Source organism: Medicago truncatula, chromosome 6 (genome assembly GCF_003473485.1).
Source record: "Medicago truncatula cultivar Jemalong A17 chromosome 6, MtrunA17r5.0-ANR, whole genome shotgun sequence".
NCBI lineage: Eukaryota > Viridiplantae > Streptophyta > Magnoliopsida > Fabales > Fabaceae > Medicago > Medicago truncatula.
Genome location: NC_053047.1, coordinates 8251584 through 8268179, shown reverse-complemented (window position 1 = coordinate 8268179; position 16596 = coordinate 8251584). Strand labels below are relative to the sequence as shown.

Genomic DNA, 16596 nt, shown 5'->3' with positions numbered 1-16596 from the left:
TGATACCATATTAGAAATCGTGGTTGGGCCTAACACAACCCCACAAAACCGGCTTGTGAGGTGAGGATTGCCCCCACTTATAAACAAATTGTCAGGCCAACTCATAACCGACGTGGGACTCTTAACACCTATAATTCTGAAACAACGTTTATGAGAGTTCTGCGAAAATCATCAATTTAACTAATATGAAGTTTTAGTGAAAAATAAAAGTCTGTCTAAAAATGATACCAGTGAAATGAAAGTTTTATACTCCCTCTGGTCCTATTGTCCTATTTATAAAGAGAAAGTTAGGTCAACTTTTGTTGACGTATCTGGACTGAATTTTTATCCGGATGCATCAACTTTTGTTGACCTAAATTTCTCTAAGACCGGAGGGAGTAATATAAATAGTAATGAAGAGATGAATTCTACTCACTTATAAAACAATGGTTTGAAATTTGAATGTTGAAATCACCAAGTATCACTCACGTAAGCTGCTCAAGTAGTTTAATACACAATGGTGCGGCGCTAATTCACCAAGTATATATATTAGGTTTAAGCTACTAGTAGATTCATCCCAACCGTATCTCTCATCTCTCATGATTATAATTATCTATTTATTATTTTTAAAAATAATACAATTATCTACACATTATTAGTTTTAATAAAATAAAGATATTTAATATTAATAATTCAAATAAATTACTAAGACAAACACACAAAGACAAACACGAAGAAAGTTATCACATCACCAGAGAAACATGTTTTAAGAAATTTGGGGCATTACGGATAGTATCGATAGGAAGGTTAGAGATGGTCGCTCTACACATTTTTTAAAGGATTCCTAGTGGAGTGTTATTCCTTTGAGGATTCGTTTCCCTAGGTTGTTTTAGGTTTCTATGGAGAAAGAACCTAAAATGATTGATATGATTGCGAGAGGGTTCTGAGTGGTTGTGGGGTCTTAAGTGGAGGGGATGATTATTTTTTTTGTATGGGATCGTGTGATTTTGGGAGAGCTGCTCTAGACTTTAGAGAGTCTAATCCTCTCTAAAGGTGTATATTTTTAGGTTTGGAGCAATGATTCATAAAGTACATATTTGGTGAGGTCAACTTATAGTTTCCTTCATATCAGAACTAGTGAGGTGAATGTGAGGTCAGGATAAATGGTATGGCTTCTTTCAAGTATGTGGGAGTCTCGACCTCCTCTCAAGCTGAAGGTTTTCACACAGCAGCTGTTTCAGAATAAAATTTCAACTCGTCAAAATATATTTTCAAGGAGGAATATATTAGACCTTGTGAGTATTTTTTGTGTGTTCTGTAATGAGCATGTAGAACCGGCTTGTCACATTTTTGTTAAAAAAAGAGAGCGAGTGAATTTGATCTGTTAGTGAGAATTTCTGTTTTGTTTCCAATATGTTTGTGAGAACTATAATAATAATAATTAATTAATAATAATTTTAAAAATGATAAAAATAAATAAAATAGAGTTTTAGTGACAGTTTTCTATAGGTCCATTGGTAAAAACGTCCCGCTCTGGAAAATGGCCTTAGGGACAGGCCACTTTTCTTGTAATGATATATCTGAAATTTGGATACCTTGCAGGAGTTTTGTTCAGCTTTGGGTTTAAGGATTAATACTTTAAAGTCCAAAGCTATGTGTTCTAGGATGGTCCAAGGGGAAAGAAAGCGTGTGATACAAGATATCTCAACCATTATATTTGTGGCGGATTTGGGCCATTGCCTTTGTTTTCCTCTTATCAAGGGTCGTGTTTCTCGAAATGTATATAATAACGTTGTTGACAAAGTTTTAAAAAGGCTAGCTACTTGGAAAGGAAATATCTTGAATAAAGCAGGACGAGCCTGCCTAGTGAAGTCTGTTACAACAGCAATTCCCGTTTATACAATGCAACTTCACTACCTTCCTACTTATGTTTGCAATAGGTTAGATACGATGGAAAGGAGTTTCCTTTGGGGGGGCGATGGGCTCTCTCGAACTTGGAATCATGTTAATTGGAATATGGTTACAACCCCTAAACGCTTTGGTGGCCTAGGTATTCGTGAAGCTAGACTTACTGATTTAGCTCTGCTTAGTAAGTTAGTGTGGAACATGCTTCATAATAAAGATAAATTATGGGTGAAAGTTCTTTCCCATAAATACTTGTACAACACATCTCTATGGATGAATAAGAAACATAATAAACCTTCAATCACTTGCCGCGGTATTCTACATGCCATCACAAGTTTTGCTCCAGGGTATAATTTTCGTGTAGGCTCCGGAGACTCATCGATTTGGAATAATGACTGGACACAACTTGGTCCCCTTTGTCAATTGGTCCCATTTGTTAACATTAGTGATTCAGTTATGTGTTTGAAGGATGTGTGGGAGAATGGTAAGTGGAACTTGCAAGGTCTTGCCACTATGATACCAACCGATATTGTTCATTATATTCACCAGCTTCCAGCTCCTACTAACTTGGATGTACGACTTCAAGATGTGTGGACTTGGAGGCAAGCAAAGAAAGGTGAATATACTTGCTCGAGTGGATATCATTGGCTTCTTCAACAAAATAGAGATTGGAATGTGAATTGTAACATGAATTGGCTTTGGCGCCTTAAAGTACCAGCAAAACTCCAACACTTATTATGGCTTTGTTTTCACAATACCCTCCCTATTAATGCCCATCGAAATCATTGCAACATGGTAGCTTCCCCAAGCTGTACACGTTGCTCTTCAACCATCGAGGATATTCTTCACTGTTTACGTGATTGTCCGTACTCTAAAGAGTTTTGGCTCCGCTTGAATATGGGGCAATATAATAATTTTTTCTCTGAATTTGATGTCAAGGTTTGGCTTCATGAGATGACAAAAGGTACTTCCTCTATTTTGTTTGTTTCAGGGGTATGGTATGCTTGGTGTTGAAGAAACAATATTATCTTTGAGGATCAACAATTGGCTCATCAAGATGTGGTGCGAAATACGTTTTTGTTACTAATAATATTTAATTTTAATATTTAATTAGTAGTTTTAATATAATATTTAATACCTCAATTGCAAATTATTATATTTCAGGAACGAATGTTTGATAGATTGAATCTTGGAGCAAAAGAAAGAGGATTAGAAGCGGATTCGGGATGAAAATACGAAATATGGGACAAAAATATGCCAATCCCCAAGTCAGAGAGGAGGCACGGCCCGTGCCACCAGCAGCACGGCTGTGCCAAGCTTCAGGATACTCTTTTGCTGCTTTTGCTTCAGAAACAAGCTACCTATTTTCACCTAAAGCCTGTGGTTTCTTGTTGAACATTCTAGTGATTAGTTGCTTAGGTTTTAAGTCGACATAAGACAATAAATAGAGTAGCTAGCTATCATAATAATTCATCTTTTGTTCTTGGAAATAATAAGTGACACTTGTTTCTTTGAATAAAAGTTCACATTTATTTTATGTTCTTCTTCTTCTTCTTCTTCTTCTCTTCTATGGCTACAATGAACGTTAGTGAGTAGACTCTTCTTGTCTTGGGATTGTTGGATAAGTCTAATGACATAATCCTAATCGAACCAAGACTTAAATCCTAATTTTATGTAACCCTATTTTCTAATCTTAATTCATTGCTTTAACATGAATTAACAATTATCAAACTGTAGAAGCGAAAGTGGAGGGTTATTAATTGTTAATTCATCATCTCAAATATCAATTCATAAAACGAAAGTGGAGTTTTGATATTCGAACAAGTGAATTTAGACAAGGATTGCGAAACATGAAAATAGTCTAGCAAACCTTGAGACATATACAGTTTCAAACTTCAAGGATCTAATAACAATCAACCATGAAAATAGGTGTAGTTGCTAGAGGAACACACTCTCTGAGACCGAAAGGAGATGTGATAGGCTAAAGAGAAACATGTCTTTAGAAATTAGGTCTAACATAAAGTTCTAGGTTTAAAAGTTTGGTTTGTGAAGGATTTGTCACCATGACGAACCAATAATATCAAGGCACCTTTTTATTATTATTGTTATTTCTCTTTTAAAGCAAAATTCAAACCTTTCAATTAAAACTCTTTTCTAATCATTGTTGAAAGTTAATTGAATTCATAACTCCCTGTCGGAACAATACTCTTTATTACTACATCGGTAAACCATGCACTTGTGGTTTTACTCATCAGTTACATGATGAATGCATATCTTATTATCCCAATCTTGGATTGGACCTACATTCATCACGCCTCTTAGCTCATTGGATCCCCCCTCCGGAAGGTACATTCAAACTCAATATTGATGGTAGCTTTCTAGAAGATTCTAGTTGTTTAGGTGATGGTGGTATTGTTCGCAACCACGATGGAGATTGGATAGCTAGTTTTTCTCATAATGAAGTTGGAGGTGATGCGTTACTAGCTGAGTTACGTGCTATCCAGATTGGTCTTGATTTTTGTAGTGAACAAGGTTATGTCAACATTATTTGTGAGAGTGATTGTTTGGAAGCAATGGACCTGATTATTGCTGATCGTGATCATACCTTGCACAATTATGCTATTGACATCCTTCATATTAGAAATGTTTTACATGGAAATAGAAATACAACATTGGTACATGTTCTTAGGGAACAAAATATGTGTGCAGGTTTTATGGCTAAGGAAGGATCACATGCAAGGTGATCTGCTCATTTGAATTGTCCTCCGCCCGACATGGAATCTCTCATCCTGAGAGATAAGCTGGGAGCTTAATTTCGCTACTTCTCTTTTTTCTTTTTCTTTTTGCCTCGTTACATTGTAACACTACCAAAAAAAATCTGAAATTTGAACTTATCTCGAAGTGTTTGAAAGAGCTTATAAAAAGCACTTATGATATGCTCGTAAGTTGTTTTTAATAAGGTTTTCGAAAAGCTTATTATCAGCTTTCTTGTTGAGAAACGGTGCTTCATTCCGTGAAGCCTAGGAGTGGTTTTAGGACCAGTACAACAATGGGAATGACTAGAATTGGAACTTGCTCTGCCAATTTTTGAATTATTTTTATTAGACTTGTACAACAATTATTCAAGCAATTAGATACAATGATTTCACCACCTATATAGTGTCACTGTCTCATTTTATAAACATACAAAACCTAACTCACATTTATATATTTGTAGGTTAATTTTCTCATCATTTTTTAGACTTTCTAAAGTTTTGTACATACAATCCTTAAAAAAAAAGTTTTGTGCTTCAATCAAGCATATCTATTATAGATGCTACAACACCAACCGAAGTCTCAAAAAAAGCTTCACTTAATACATTTAATCTGGAAAAAAAAAATCATTGAATCTTCCACACAAATAATATATCATTCATTTTTTTCTTCCATTGAACCTCAAAGTGTGTTCAATTATATACATTGAAATTGTAAAATACATAACATTATTGGCAACAAATAAAGCATAGATAAAATAGATATCGTCATTATCACTTTTAACTGATCCATTCAAGTAAGCAAGGAATTTAAGAGAAAAATTTTCAGGTCTTGGCTTCAAGTATAATATTCCTCAATGCTCCAATGGGTGCTAAAATCATTATGCATAAGCCAAGAACAATACATATCTGTAATAAATGGAGCAAAGAAATTAAATATGTGCATATAACATTAAAAATTAGAGAGAAAAAAATAATATTTAAAGATTCCTACCCAATTAGTCCACCAAGACAAGCTGAATCTCTTTGGTTTCTTGAGTGTTAGCCACATGATACATGGAAGCTGAAATTTAATAAAATAAAAAATTTAAAATAATTTTGATAATCATAAGAAAATTAAATATTTATATTACAATTTTTCATGGCTTACAAAATATGTTGTTGGAGCAAAAGCAAATCCTCCAAAAAATCCTAATAGGCCACCAAAAAAGGGAATGGTAATAGCAATGAACATTGTGAATGCTGAAAAGGAAAATGTTTGTAAATACACAAACCAAAGAAAATAAATCATTAGTTGTGAGTACTGGATATAACATGTCATAACTACAATTGTACATATATAAATACATACTTGTACATATACAAATATATATACTAATATTTATAATTCCAAAAAAAGTTATACACTACATTAGTTCACTTACCCACGTATATGTTACGCACAACAAAGCGTAGGATGGCACTTGGTTTGAAATTCATTTTCTTCACCAAAAAACTTTCAATCATGTCAAACACTGGCATTGCAAAAATCTACAACAAAAACCAAATTATGAAATTAAAATTAAAAGTGTAGAACATTTTTATCCTATAAAAACTAACAAACTTTTAAAACGATCTATTAAAATAAATTCTTTTTTCATCAAATTAATATAAGCACAATTCAAGGACTAAATTATCGTACCCAAAAGAAATAAGATCGATACTTTTTAGTTTTAAGAAATAATTCAAAATTTTGTTAACTTTTATCATGACCGTATCATCCAATCTTAAAAATTTATGGACGAACTAAAAATAATGATTAATAAATGTTTTCTGTATTAAAAAAAAAAAAAAGAAATTTACCTGATAGCTTCCAATTACATGTAAAACAACAAATAGGTTAGATATTGCAATGAGCCAAGCAGGTTTTTCCAAAGAGATGAGGACATTATCCTTAACTTGATTGCCAAACATCCAATAACCAATTATAGCAACAGGAAAGTAGCACACAGCAACAACAATGTAGGCAACAACAACACCTCTCCACATTGGACCCTTAGATGGTTTCTCAGGTGTAGACGGAATTGTTGCTTGGATCTCCAGTACCACATTGTGTCCGGCATAGGCAAACGCGATAGAGCCAAGTGCATTAAAGAAATTAAAGACTGATTCTGCGGCCGTCGTAGCGTTTCTACTATATTGTACATTTTCTATTACTCCCTTGTGTGCACCGGCAGTCCAAGCAATAGTAGAGTAACTGTAGTGAAAAGTAAAAATAAAAATTTAAATTAGCAATGTTTCATTTTTCATTTAACAAGCAAAATCTAAGTTGGTTAATATTCGTGACCAAAATAAGTTTAAATATTTTTTCAACCCTATAGATATATTCTTTGTAGTTTAGTCTCTTTAAGACAATATTTTTAAGTAAAGTTTTTTTTTAAGTAGAAGTTATAAAGTGCCATAAATAATAATAGTCACAACAAGCAAAGAGTTATAAATTTGTATGAACTATGAATAAATAAATTCTACATAGACTGAAATAAAAAAGTGGAATATTTGCATAATCCAAAATACATATTTGAGTCTAAAAAGTACTATAGAGAATAGAAAGAAGTTGATATACCAAATGGACATGACTGCTGCCACCAAAGATACACCAGAAATGGAGTTCAAGTTTGGTAGATGACACAATACAAATTGAGCAGAGGCAAAGATCATAATGAAATATGTCAATTTGATATTTTTGCAACTTGGACACACTGTATTGTGGAACTTTCGCAGTGATGCACCTCCGGTGACCATGTAAACAATGTTCACCCCAACTTCTACTACAAGTTGTTGAGGCACCACAATATAAAGGCCTAACTTTTCGCCAAACGCGTGTTGTCCCAGTTCATGGTACCTATCAAAACGTTTTCCAGGAACCATTTCATGCATCTCAACCATTTGCCACAATGTATACAGAGTGATGATCCATGATAAGATAAGTATAGTCAAACCTGGACCCCTGAGTAGTAGAAATATTGAGTGAGTTATGATTTCTTTATGAGTTACTTACACCTCCCTCAAGAGTTAATCAGAGTTTATTAAAGATAGTTATTTTATTTTTAAATTTAATATCTCTATTATAGAGAGCATTGTGATTCTCAAATCAACAGCCAATATATTTCATGTATCTCTATAGTAAGGTTTAAAACAAAATTATACGCATGATACATTTTTTTTTTAGCAAAAAAATTTCTGCTAGATCCCTCAAGAGTCTTGATACTTGCTAAAAAAATTATACATACACTCTTGTGATCCCTCAAGAGTCTTGATACATTTTTTTTAGCAAAAAAATTTCTGCTAGATTATGTAAATCAAGGTTATTTGGTCTTAAGCAATATAGAGTTGAAAGTATAAAAGTTTCTTATTTTATTTTAGAGACTATTTCATGGTAAGTGTAATTAGGGTTTGAATATACCATCCAAGAGCTGCCATGGAATAGGGGAGGCCAAGAACACCAGCTCCAACCATTGCAGTGACATTGTGGAAAGAAGAATACCACCATTTTGCATTCCTTTGGGAGCTAATTGGAAGCCAGTCTTCAATTTGTTTCTCCCTCCCTGATTTTCCTATTTCCGTTGCGCTCTCTAAGTTTCCTTCAATCTATTTCAACGAGAACATTAAATTAAACGAGTTCCTTTTCACATATAATAAATGAGTTTAATGGTGGTGGGTTGATAGTTCAAAACAATTTATACCTTTATATATTAAAATAAAATCCTAGGTGCAAACAAGGTAATGCTAGAAAATGCACAACACAAATCACAATGAATTATGAAAAATAAACTGTCTATTTATGGCTAAAGAACTTTTTATAATCTTTTTTGAAAAATTAAGAAATAGATTTGTTTTAATTCATCTACTATACTTCAATGCAAACTGTATCCCATTCAACTATTTGCATGTTTAGTCGAATTCAATTCAAGGTTTTTCTGAAGTCAATTCGTTCATACTCTTACTATGAAGAGCAATTCTTCAGATGGAAGAAAATGCTGATTGAATAAATAAAACAATGTATCGCCAACTGTGCCATGTGAAGAATTAATGCATGTTAGTATCCATCTTGGGTAAGTATACTATGTTTGGTCCATGACATACGAAATGTAACTATGAATGCTTGCCTAACTTGGAAAAAAATAAAATAAGAAGACGGTTGTTACAAATAATGCTCTTTTATGGTGAAAATATCACAATTATCAGTTTGGTGATAATTATTTGTGGCACATTATGTTTAAAGAGTCCTAAATTTTAGAAATTCCAAGTATTTGGACATTTTTCCCTCAAAAAAAAAGTATTTAGACATTTTGTCAAACAAAAAATGTATTTCGAAAAAAAAAAACTGAGAGAAAAGAAACTGTCCAAAACTTTTCCAGAAGAAGAAAATACGAGGTTGGTAAGTCTCATGAATTTGAGCACATATGGAGTAATTTGCTAATAAAATCCTCCAGCTAATTTACTCAAAGGAGGATGGTAAAATATTCCGCCAGCAAAATAAAATACTAGATACAGCTATGGCATAAGAAAAATTAGAATGCAGAAAATTAATTTGTTACATATGATACGATGCTCTCTCTTTTTTGTTTTTAACTGCAAAAATTAATATGTTACATATGATGCTCTCTTATTTTTGTTACATTTTAAACATTATTTGTATCACATAATAATAATATACTTTTATTTGACAAAATAATAATATCTTGATATATATGCATACATAAAAATAATTTGATTTATTAACAAAATTAAAAAATGATAATACTAGCAACATCCCCTAAAAATATTATAATGAAAACATCTGGATAATCAGGTTTGGTCAAGATATTTCATCAGTATGTTATTTTTTATGGTACATTATTTTGTTGAGAGGGAGTCTCCAAAATTTCAGAAATTCCAAGTATTTGGACATTTTGTCAAACAAAAAATGTATCAAGACAAAATCTGAAAATATGATCGTCAATAAAGTCTCATAAATTTGAGCACATAGGAAGTAATTTGCTACTAAAATTCTACAGCAAATTTTTGTTGACAGAATTTGACAGTTTTTTTTGTTTTAAAAAAGATTACATTCATCAAATTCAAAATTTCATAAACATATGACAGTTTTTCTCCATATTGAATTATTTTTATTGGCATGTTCTTTTTTGAAGAAACCAAAATGAAACATATTAAAACTACGTCGTAACTAGCACAACACGTGCTTGAAAAGGAGACTAAAGTCTCAAGTTACAACAATCAAAGAACCAAACTGGTAAAATAAACAAAAAGCTAAAGTTAAGAAACAAATCCCAAACAATCAATCGAGCTATGCCACCATAAAAAGGTTAAAATTTTACTTTGTCAAGAAGATGATGCAAAAACACTTGCTTATGAGTATCATCTAGAAAATATGACTTTATTCTCTTAATTCGTATGTAAAAATTGTAGGGAAATATATGTTTTGGTAGAAAATTGTACAGCAGTATATGATTGATTATAAGCAATATAAATGAACGAAATCATAAATAATTTATAATAGTTAAACATAATTTAAACATAGTTAAACATAAAAATAGTTTTGAAACTAGAGAAACTTACAGGTTGGTTGTGAGGACCAGAGTTGAAAGCATTTGGTGGTTCAGTTCCCAAACTTCCCATGATTGCACAAATGAATGTTTAACAAATGAAAATAGAAACAAGGAGAAGTGAAGGTCTCTGAGTTTTTTTTTTTTTTTGGGTGTTAGAAGGACTATGTGCATACACAAGTATTTAAAGGGTTAGTGGTCTAGTTTTTGGTATTCGATGCATTAATGAGATACTATGAAAGTAAATAAATATTATTTCCTCCGGTCAATATTATAAAAAAAAATAAAAAAAATTAAGTTTATTGAATAATTGATGTATTTGATCTAATATATAGTCTAAATACATCATTTATTCAATGAATTTAAAATGTGATTTGTTGCTTATAATAATGACCGGAGGAAGGAAGTACTCCATCCGTTACTAATTATAAGCAAATTTGACTTTTTAGATTCATTCAATTAATGATTTATGTGGTTCACAATATGAATTTAAAAAGTTAAATTTACTTATAATTGGTACGGAGGCTGTACTTTTTGGGTGCTTAAATTTGCTTATAAGCAAATTTACTTTTATTTACTATAAAAGTAAATAAGTGTTAGTATTTCTTTCTATTCATTGTTGTAAACAAAACATTTTTTGTTAAGTTTATTGAATTTGATATATCTATTTCATCTATAATATAAATCAAATACGTCAATAATAATAGCACCTTTTTGTTTATAATAGTGATCAGATGATTGAAATAATTTTGTTGAGTTGGAGCCACCAAGATGTACACAAAGGGGCGATAAAGATTCATTGGATCTCATGGTCAAATGTTTGTAAGTCTAAGAAGGGTTGAGTATCAAAGATTTAAGATTGGCTAATCTTACCCTTTTGGAGAGTTGGCGTTCGAGGTTAATAACACGAGGTGAGGCTTTGTCGAAGGATATCGTTGGACCCAGATATGCAAAAGGGTCTTAATGGAACAGTCTTGGTGGGCGCATGGTGGGATTAAGATGTGTTTCAAAGAGGTAGAAGGAGATCTCCTTATTTTTGAATAGGCAAGTTGGAGTTTCCTTATCAGTTCTCTAATAGTGTGATACCCTGAACCACAAAATAAATATTACTACTATTTATGCAGAAAAAGTTTAATATGCAGTGGAAAACTTCATATAATAACTTTTATAGGGATTCCTTCGTAAGCTTCAAGACATCACATTGACTCATAACTTAGCTTAATTCACTCTTTGTTTTAATAGAAATTATAATAGTAATAACAATAACATCAAATCCTTGTTTTTTTTTTTTTTTTGGTCGTTGGATTTAAACCCCGAACCTTGCATATATTTTCTTTTACATCATAGATAATAATTTCCTTATACAACAACAAAATCAATAAGTATATCCTTTCCTAGTGCCACTATCTAAGCAGAATTTTTCCCCAAACTTGAACACTCAACAACCTGTATTTACTCTGCGATTTTCGAAAACGCAAGGCCAAGCCACACAAACATAGTCAATATAAAGGGGTGACTTTCAAAAACATATTATAATATAAAACAAATTTAAAAACACACAAGAAACCAAATTGGAAATGTATTAGATCACAAACATAATATTCAAAACCTCTAAAATATGATATATCAATTCAATCTACATTAGTCACAAAATCACCAAAACATAACATTTTAAACCTTCACAAATATAATGTCACAATTCAATCTTAAAATAGTCGCTACAAACACAATCACATAATGACATTCAAGACAATCAAGAAGATATTATCACAAGTCATTCAACATCATTCACAATAACACATACATAGTTTAGACAATTAATGATATGCATATGCTCTTAGACTATAGACATCTATCTCTTTGGTACTATTCTACAATAAAGTACTTGGTTAGGAGGTCGATAGTACTATGTCACCATCCTTTGTGGGCGGACAATTCAAAAATGGGCGAGTCCTAATGGACTATTCAAGGATAGTCGAGTCTGACTATTGAAGGTTAGTCGAGTCCTTACGGACTATTTAAGGTTGGTGGAGTCTAGCCTATTCAAAGTTGGCTAAGACCTTACAGACTATTCCATGTTGGCCTCGCCCTCATAAACTCCCTCCTCAACCCGAGACATTATGTCTCATTCAATAGTACTACCGCAAATCATTGGAATTGTCGGACCGTAGCTAGATGATGACAAAACACTCCACTTCAAAACCCTAACATCTAGTCTCTCCCCCTCATTGGCCTATAATACTCATTAGGAGCAAACACAAGTCAAAATCATCACCAACTCATGGTTAAGAGTAATCGAGAAGGGTAATCAAGAATATCCATTCATCTCAAATTAGGGTAATCAAGAATATCCATTCATCTCAAATTAATCACGTCAATCTGAATCCGATTAGGATAATCAAGAATATTCATTCATCTCAAATTAATCACATCAATTTGAATCCCATAAAGGTAATCATGAATATTCATGCATCTCAAATTAATCACATAGTTAATCGTCATATGTCTTCTCATATAAGGTTATTACAATTTAACGTATAATTAGTTAATCTTTACTCATCACATCACACATACAACACAAATTCATCGGTAGATATGTTCCACATCATATCATATTTATTCAACAACAAGATTTTTTTTTTTTTGAAAAAACGATAAGAATTTTAACAATTACAAGAATAACAATTGGTCAAAATAATAATTTGATAATCACATCAAATACCACAAATTTCAATGTAAAATTAAATAAAGCAACTCTTTAATAAAGTTTATAATTTCTCTTTTAATCTCACAATTTTAATTTTAAACATTAATTTAATTATCTCTTAAAAGCCTACAACCATCGCCGCGAGTCTAAGATGAATTGTTGAAAATACAGCGTTCCTATTTATCACACTTATTTTACACTCATGATTCAAACTCACTCTAACTCCATACCAACATTATTGAAGCTTTCACACAGAATAACGAACTCCACAATGGTAACGAATCCAAATGGCTTGACAGTTCACTTCCTCTTTTGTCAGGATAGCAATCGATAACCAGGGGTGGCCCTAAGGGTGGGCGGGAGGGGCCGGCCATGGCACCAATAATTCTAAGGTACCAAAATTATTATTTTTATTTAGTAGTTAGTACTATATAGATATATATCTTTTTAATTCGGTTTGATTAATTATATTGAGAATATATTTTTAGAAAACTTTGATTATAAATGAAGTTTTACAACAAAAAATATAAAAAGAAAACTATTGGAATAATTAAAAGGGCACAATTTTATTTTTCGCCCAGGGTATCAAAAATCTTAGAACCGGCCCTAGATAACCCATGAAAGACCAAACAATATAGACATGAACCGAAAAATATAAATTAATGATTTATCAATACAAAATATAATTTATAATAGTCCAAATAAGTAACCTTATTTCTAACGATGAGTTAATTTATTTTCTAACGACCTGGAATCCTGAGACAACGATTATAACCTAGGTGAGTTCTAATGACTAATATGAAATTTTAGTGAAAAACAAAGGTCAGTGTATCCGAAAATGATACTAGTGAAATGAAAGTTTTATAATAAAAATAATAATAAAGTTTCGAACTATACTCTATCTGACTTTGAGAAATATTATCCAAGTCTATCGGAGAGCACTAAGGCAGAGAAAAAGAAGAAGAAGCACGTGCACAAAGTGAGGCCTGCTAGTTTTAACTCAGCCGGAATGAGGACCCGTGCCTAAAAGAGTAACTCCAAAGCTGTCTTGGCAGCTACATAATAGTTGGTTCATTTGCAAAAGCATAGATAGGAATATCACTATTTTGTACTAAATTTCTTAGAGCATGTAGTCTTGTAATCTGCTTAGCTTTTCTGTATTATGGTGGACTTAGCCACCTCTTTCCTTAGGATCCTTTCCTTTATAGGGATAGATCTAGTCTTTCTTTCCGCAGGTTATACGCTTTCTGACTCTGTTGTATTGGTTCAGGCATCTCCTGTCTTTTTATTTTAGTGCTTTGATCAAAAAATACACTACAAGAAACTTGACTTGTATAGTGATGGGCAAAAACAATCACTACAGGCTAATTTCCGTGGATATATGTTGAGAACATTGACTGGCGGCCACACTGGCCGTGCATTATACCAAGTGAATTGCAACAGAAATTTGTCTACATGTGCATGTAATACATATGGACAGTACCTTTACCTATGGTTTAATTGTCTGCCGGTAGAAGATTTGCATACAGACTAGTACTTTTACCTACAGTGACTCTGCCCGTAGGTAAAAACAAATCCCAGGTTTTTTTTTTATGGAACCCCCATTTTTTTAAAATGTAAAAGCCCCAAATTTATTTATCACTAGATTACTAACCCGTGCGCCGCACGGGTTTTATGAGATGAAAAATATTCGTTAACAATTTTAAAAAAATGAACATTACATTATATAATATTGTCTCTCATTATTATAGATCTCTGTGAATAGAATAAGATGATGAAATGACAAAAGAAGTCGAAAAACCAAAGATTATTATTTATAGGCCAAAATTACGTTATGAATAAACAATAAACAAAATAATAAAAACTCATGTTCAATGACATGATAATAATAATTTGAATCAAAACAAATACTTTAGTCACAACCAAACAAAATACTTACTAAGATATTTAAGAAAAAAGACTATTATTGATCAGAAGATAAAGAAAAACGATTGAGCCTCACTAAATTTATTTATATCAAGTACAATTTTTCTGTTTCTTATTCTCAAGGTATAAACTACAGATTTTAGCCATACAAACTCTCAAATTTAGCAGCACTACACACAATCCTTGACTACTTCTATCAGTTCATTTCTTGAGTTTCTAATAAGGTTAAACAAAGGAATTCAGCATTAGGGTTAAAATAGTAAATTTATGCAATAGGTTTAGGTTAAAATTAGGGCTAAAATATGCTTCTGTGTTAACTTTAATATATAAGAAGGGAATTTAGCATCAGGGTTTAAATAGTAAATTTATGCAATAGGTTTAGGTTAAAATTAGGGCTAAAATATGTTTATGTGTTAACTTTAATATATAAGAATGGAATTTAGCATCAGGGTTAAAATAGTAAATTTATGCAATAGGTTTAGGTTAAAATTAGGGCTATATGCTTCCGTGTTAACTTTAATATATAAGAAGATAAGAAGATATATATAAGAAGGGAATTTAGCATCAGGGTTAAAATAGTAAATTTTTGCAATAGGTTTAGATTAAAATTAGGGCTAAAATATGCTTCTGCGTTAAGTTTAATATATAAGAAGATGTATCGAGAAATTGAGAAGGGGGAAAATTCAATAAGGTTAAACAAAGGAATTTAGCATCAAGGTTAAAATAGTAAATTTATGCAATAGGTTTAGGTTAAAATTAGGGCTAAAATATGCTTCTGTGTTAACTTTAATATATAAGAAGGGAATTTAGCATCATGGTTAAAATAGTAAATTTATGCAATAGGTTTAGGTTAAAATTAGGGCTAAAATATGCTTTTGTGTTAACTTTAATATATAATAATAAAAAGATAAGAAGATATATATAAGAAGGGAATTTAGCATCAGGGTTAAAATAGTAAATTTATGCAATAGGTTTAGATTAAAATTAGGGCTAAAATATGCTTCTGTGTTAACTTTAATATATAAGAAGATGTATCGAGAAATTGAGAAGGGGGAAAATTCAATAAGGTTAAACAAAGGAATGAGAAATTGAGAAGGGGGAAAATTCAATAAGGTTAAACAAAGGAATTTAGCATCAGGGTTAAAATAGTAAATTTATGCAATAGGTTTAGGTTAAAATTAGGGCTAAAATATGCTTTTGTGTTAACTTTAATATATAATAAAAAGATAAGAAGATATATATAAGAAGGGAATTTAGCATCAGGGTTAAAATAGTAAATTTATGCAATAGGTTTAGATTAAAATTAGGGCTAAAATATGCTTCTGTGTTAACTTTAATATATAAGAAGATGTATCGAGAAATTGAGAAGGGGGAAAATTCAATAAGGTTAAACAAAGGAATGAGAAATTGAGAAGGGGGAAAATTCAATAAGGTTAAACAAAGGAATTTAGCATCAGGGTTAAAATAGTAAATTTATGCAATAGGTTTAGGTTAAAATTAGGGCTAAAATATGCTTCTGTGTTAACTTTAATATATAAGAAGAAGAAGATAAGAAGGGAATTTAGCATCAGGGTTAAAATAGTAAATTTATGCAATAGGTTTAGATTAAAATTAGGGCTAAAATATGCTTCTGTGTTAACTTTAATATATAAGAAGATGTAACGAGAAATTGAGAAGGGGGAAAATTCAATAAGGTTAAACAAAGGAATTTAGCATCAGGGTTAAAATAGTAAATTTATGC

The 16596-nt window shown here is 31.6% G+C and overlaps 1 protein-coding gene across 1 annotated transcript; it reads right to left on the bottom strand.

Annotated features, from left to right (window-relative positions):
• Positions 1–5462: 5462 nt before the first annotated feature.
• LOC25481182 (lysine histidine transporter 1) lies at positions 5463–8172 on the bottom strand. Its single transcript, XM_039835112.1, has 7 exons — positions 8080–8172; positions 7240–7623; positions 6480–6873; positions 6062–6167; positions 5788–5879; positions 5632–5700; positions 5463–5546 (listed from the first exon to the last, which is right to left on the bottom strand). The coding sequence occupies exons 1-7, from the start codon at positions 8130–8132 to the stop codon at positions 5463–5465; spliced, it is 1182 nt and encodes a 393-aa protein (XP_039691046.1). The 5' UTR covers positions 8133–8172.
• Between the last annotated feature and the right edge of the window lie 8424 nt (positions 8173–16596).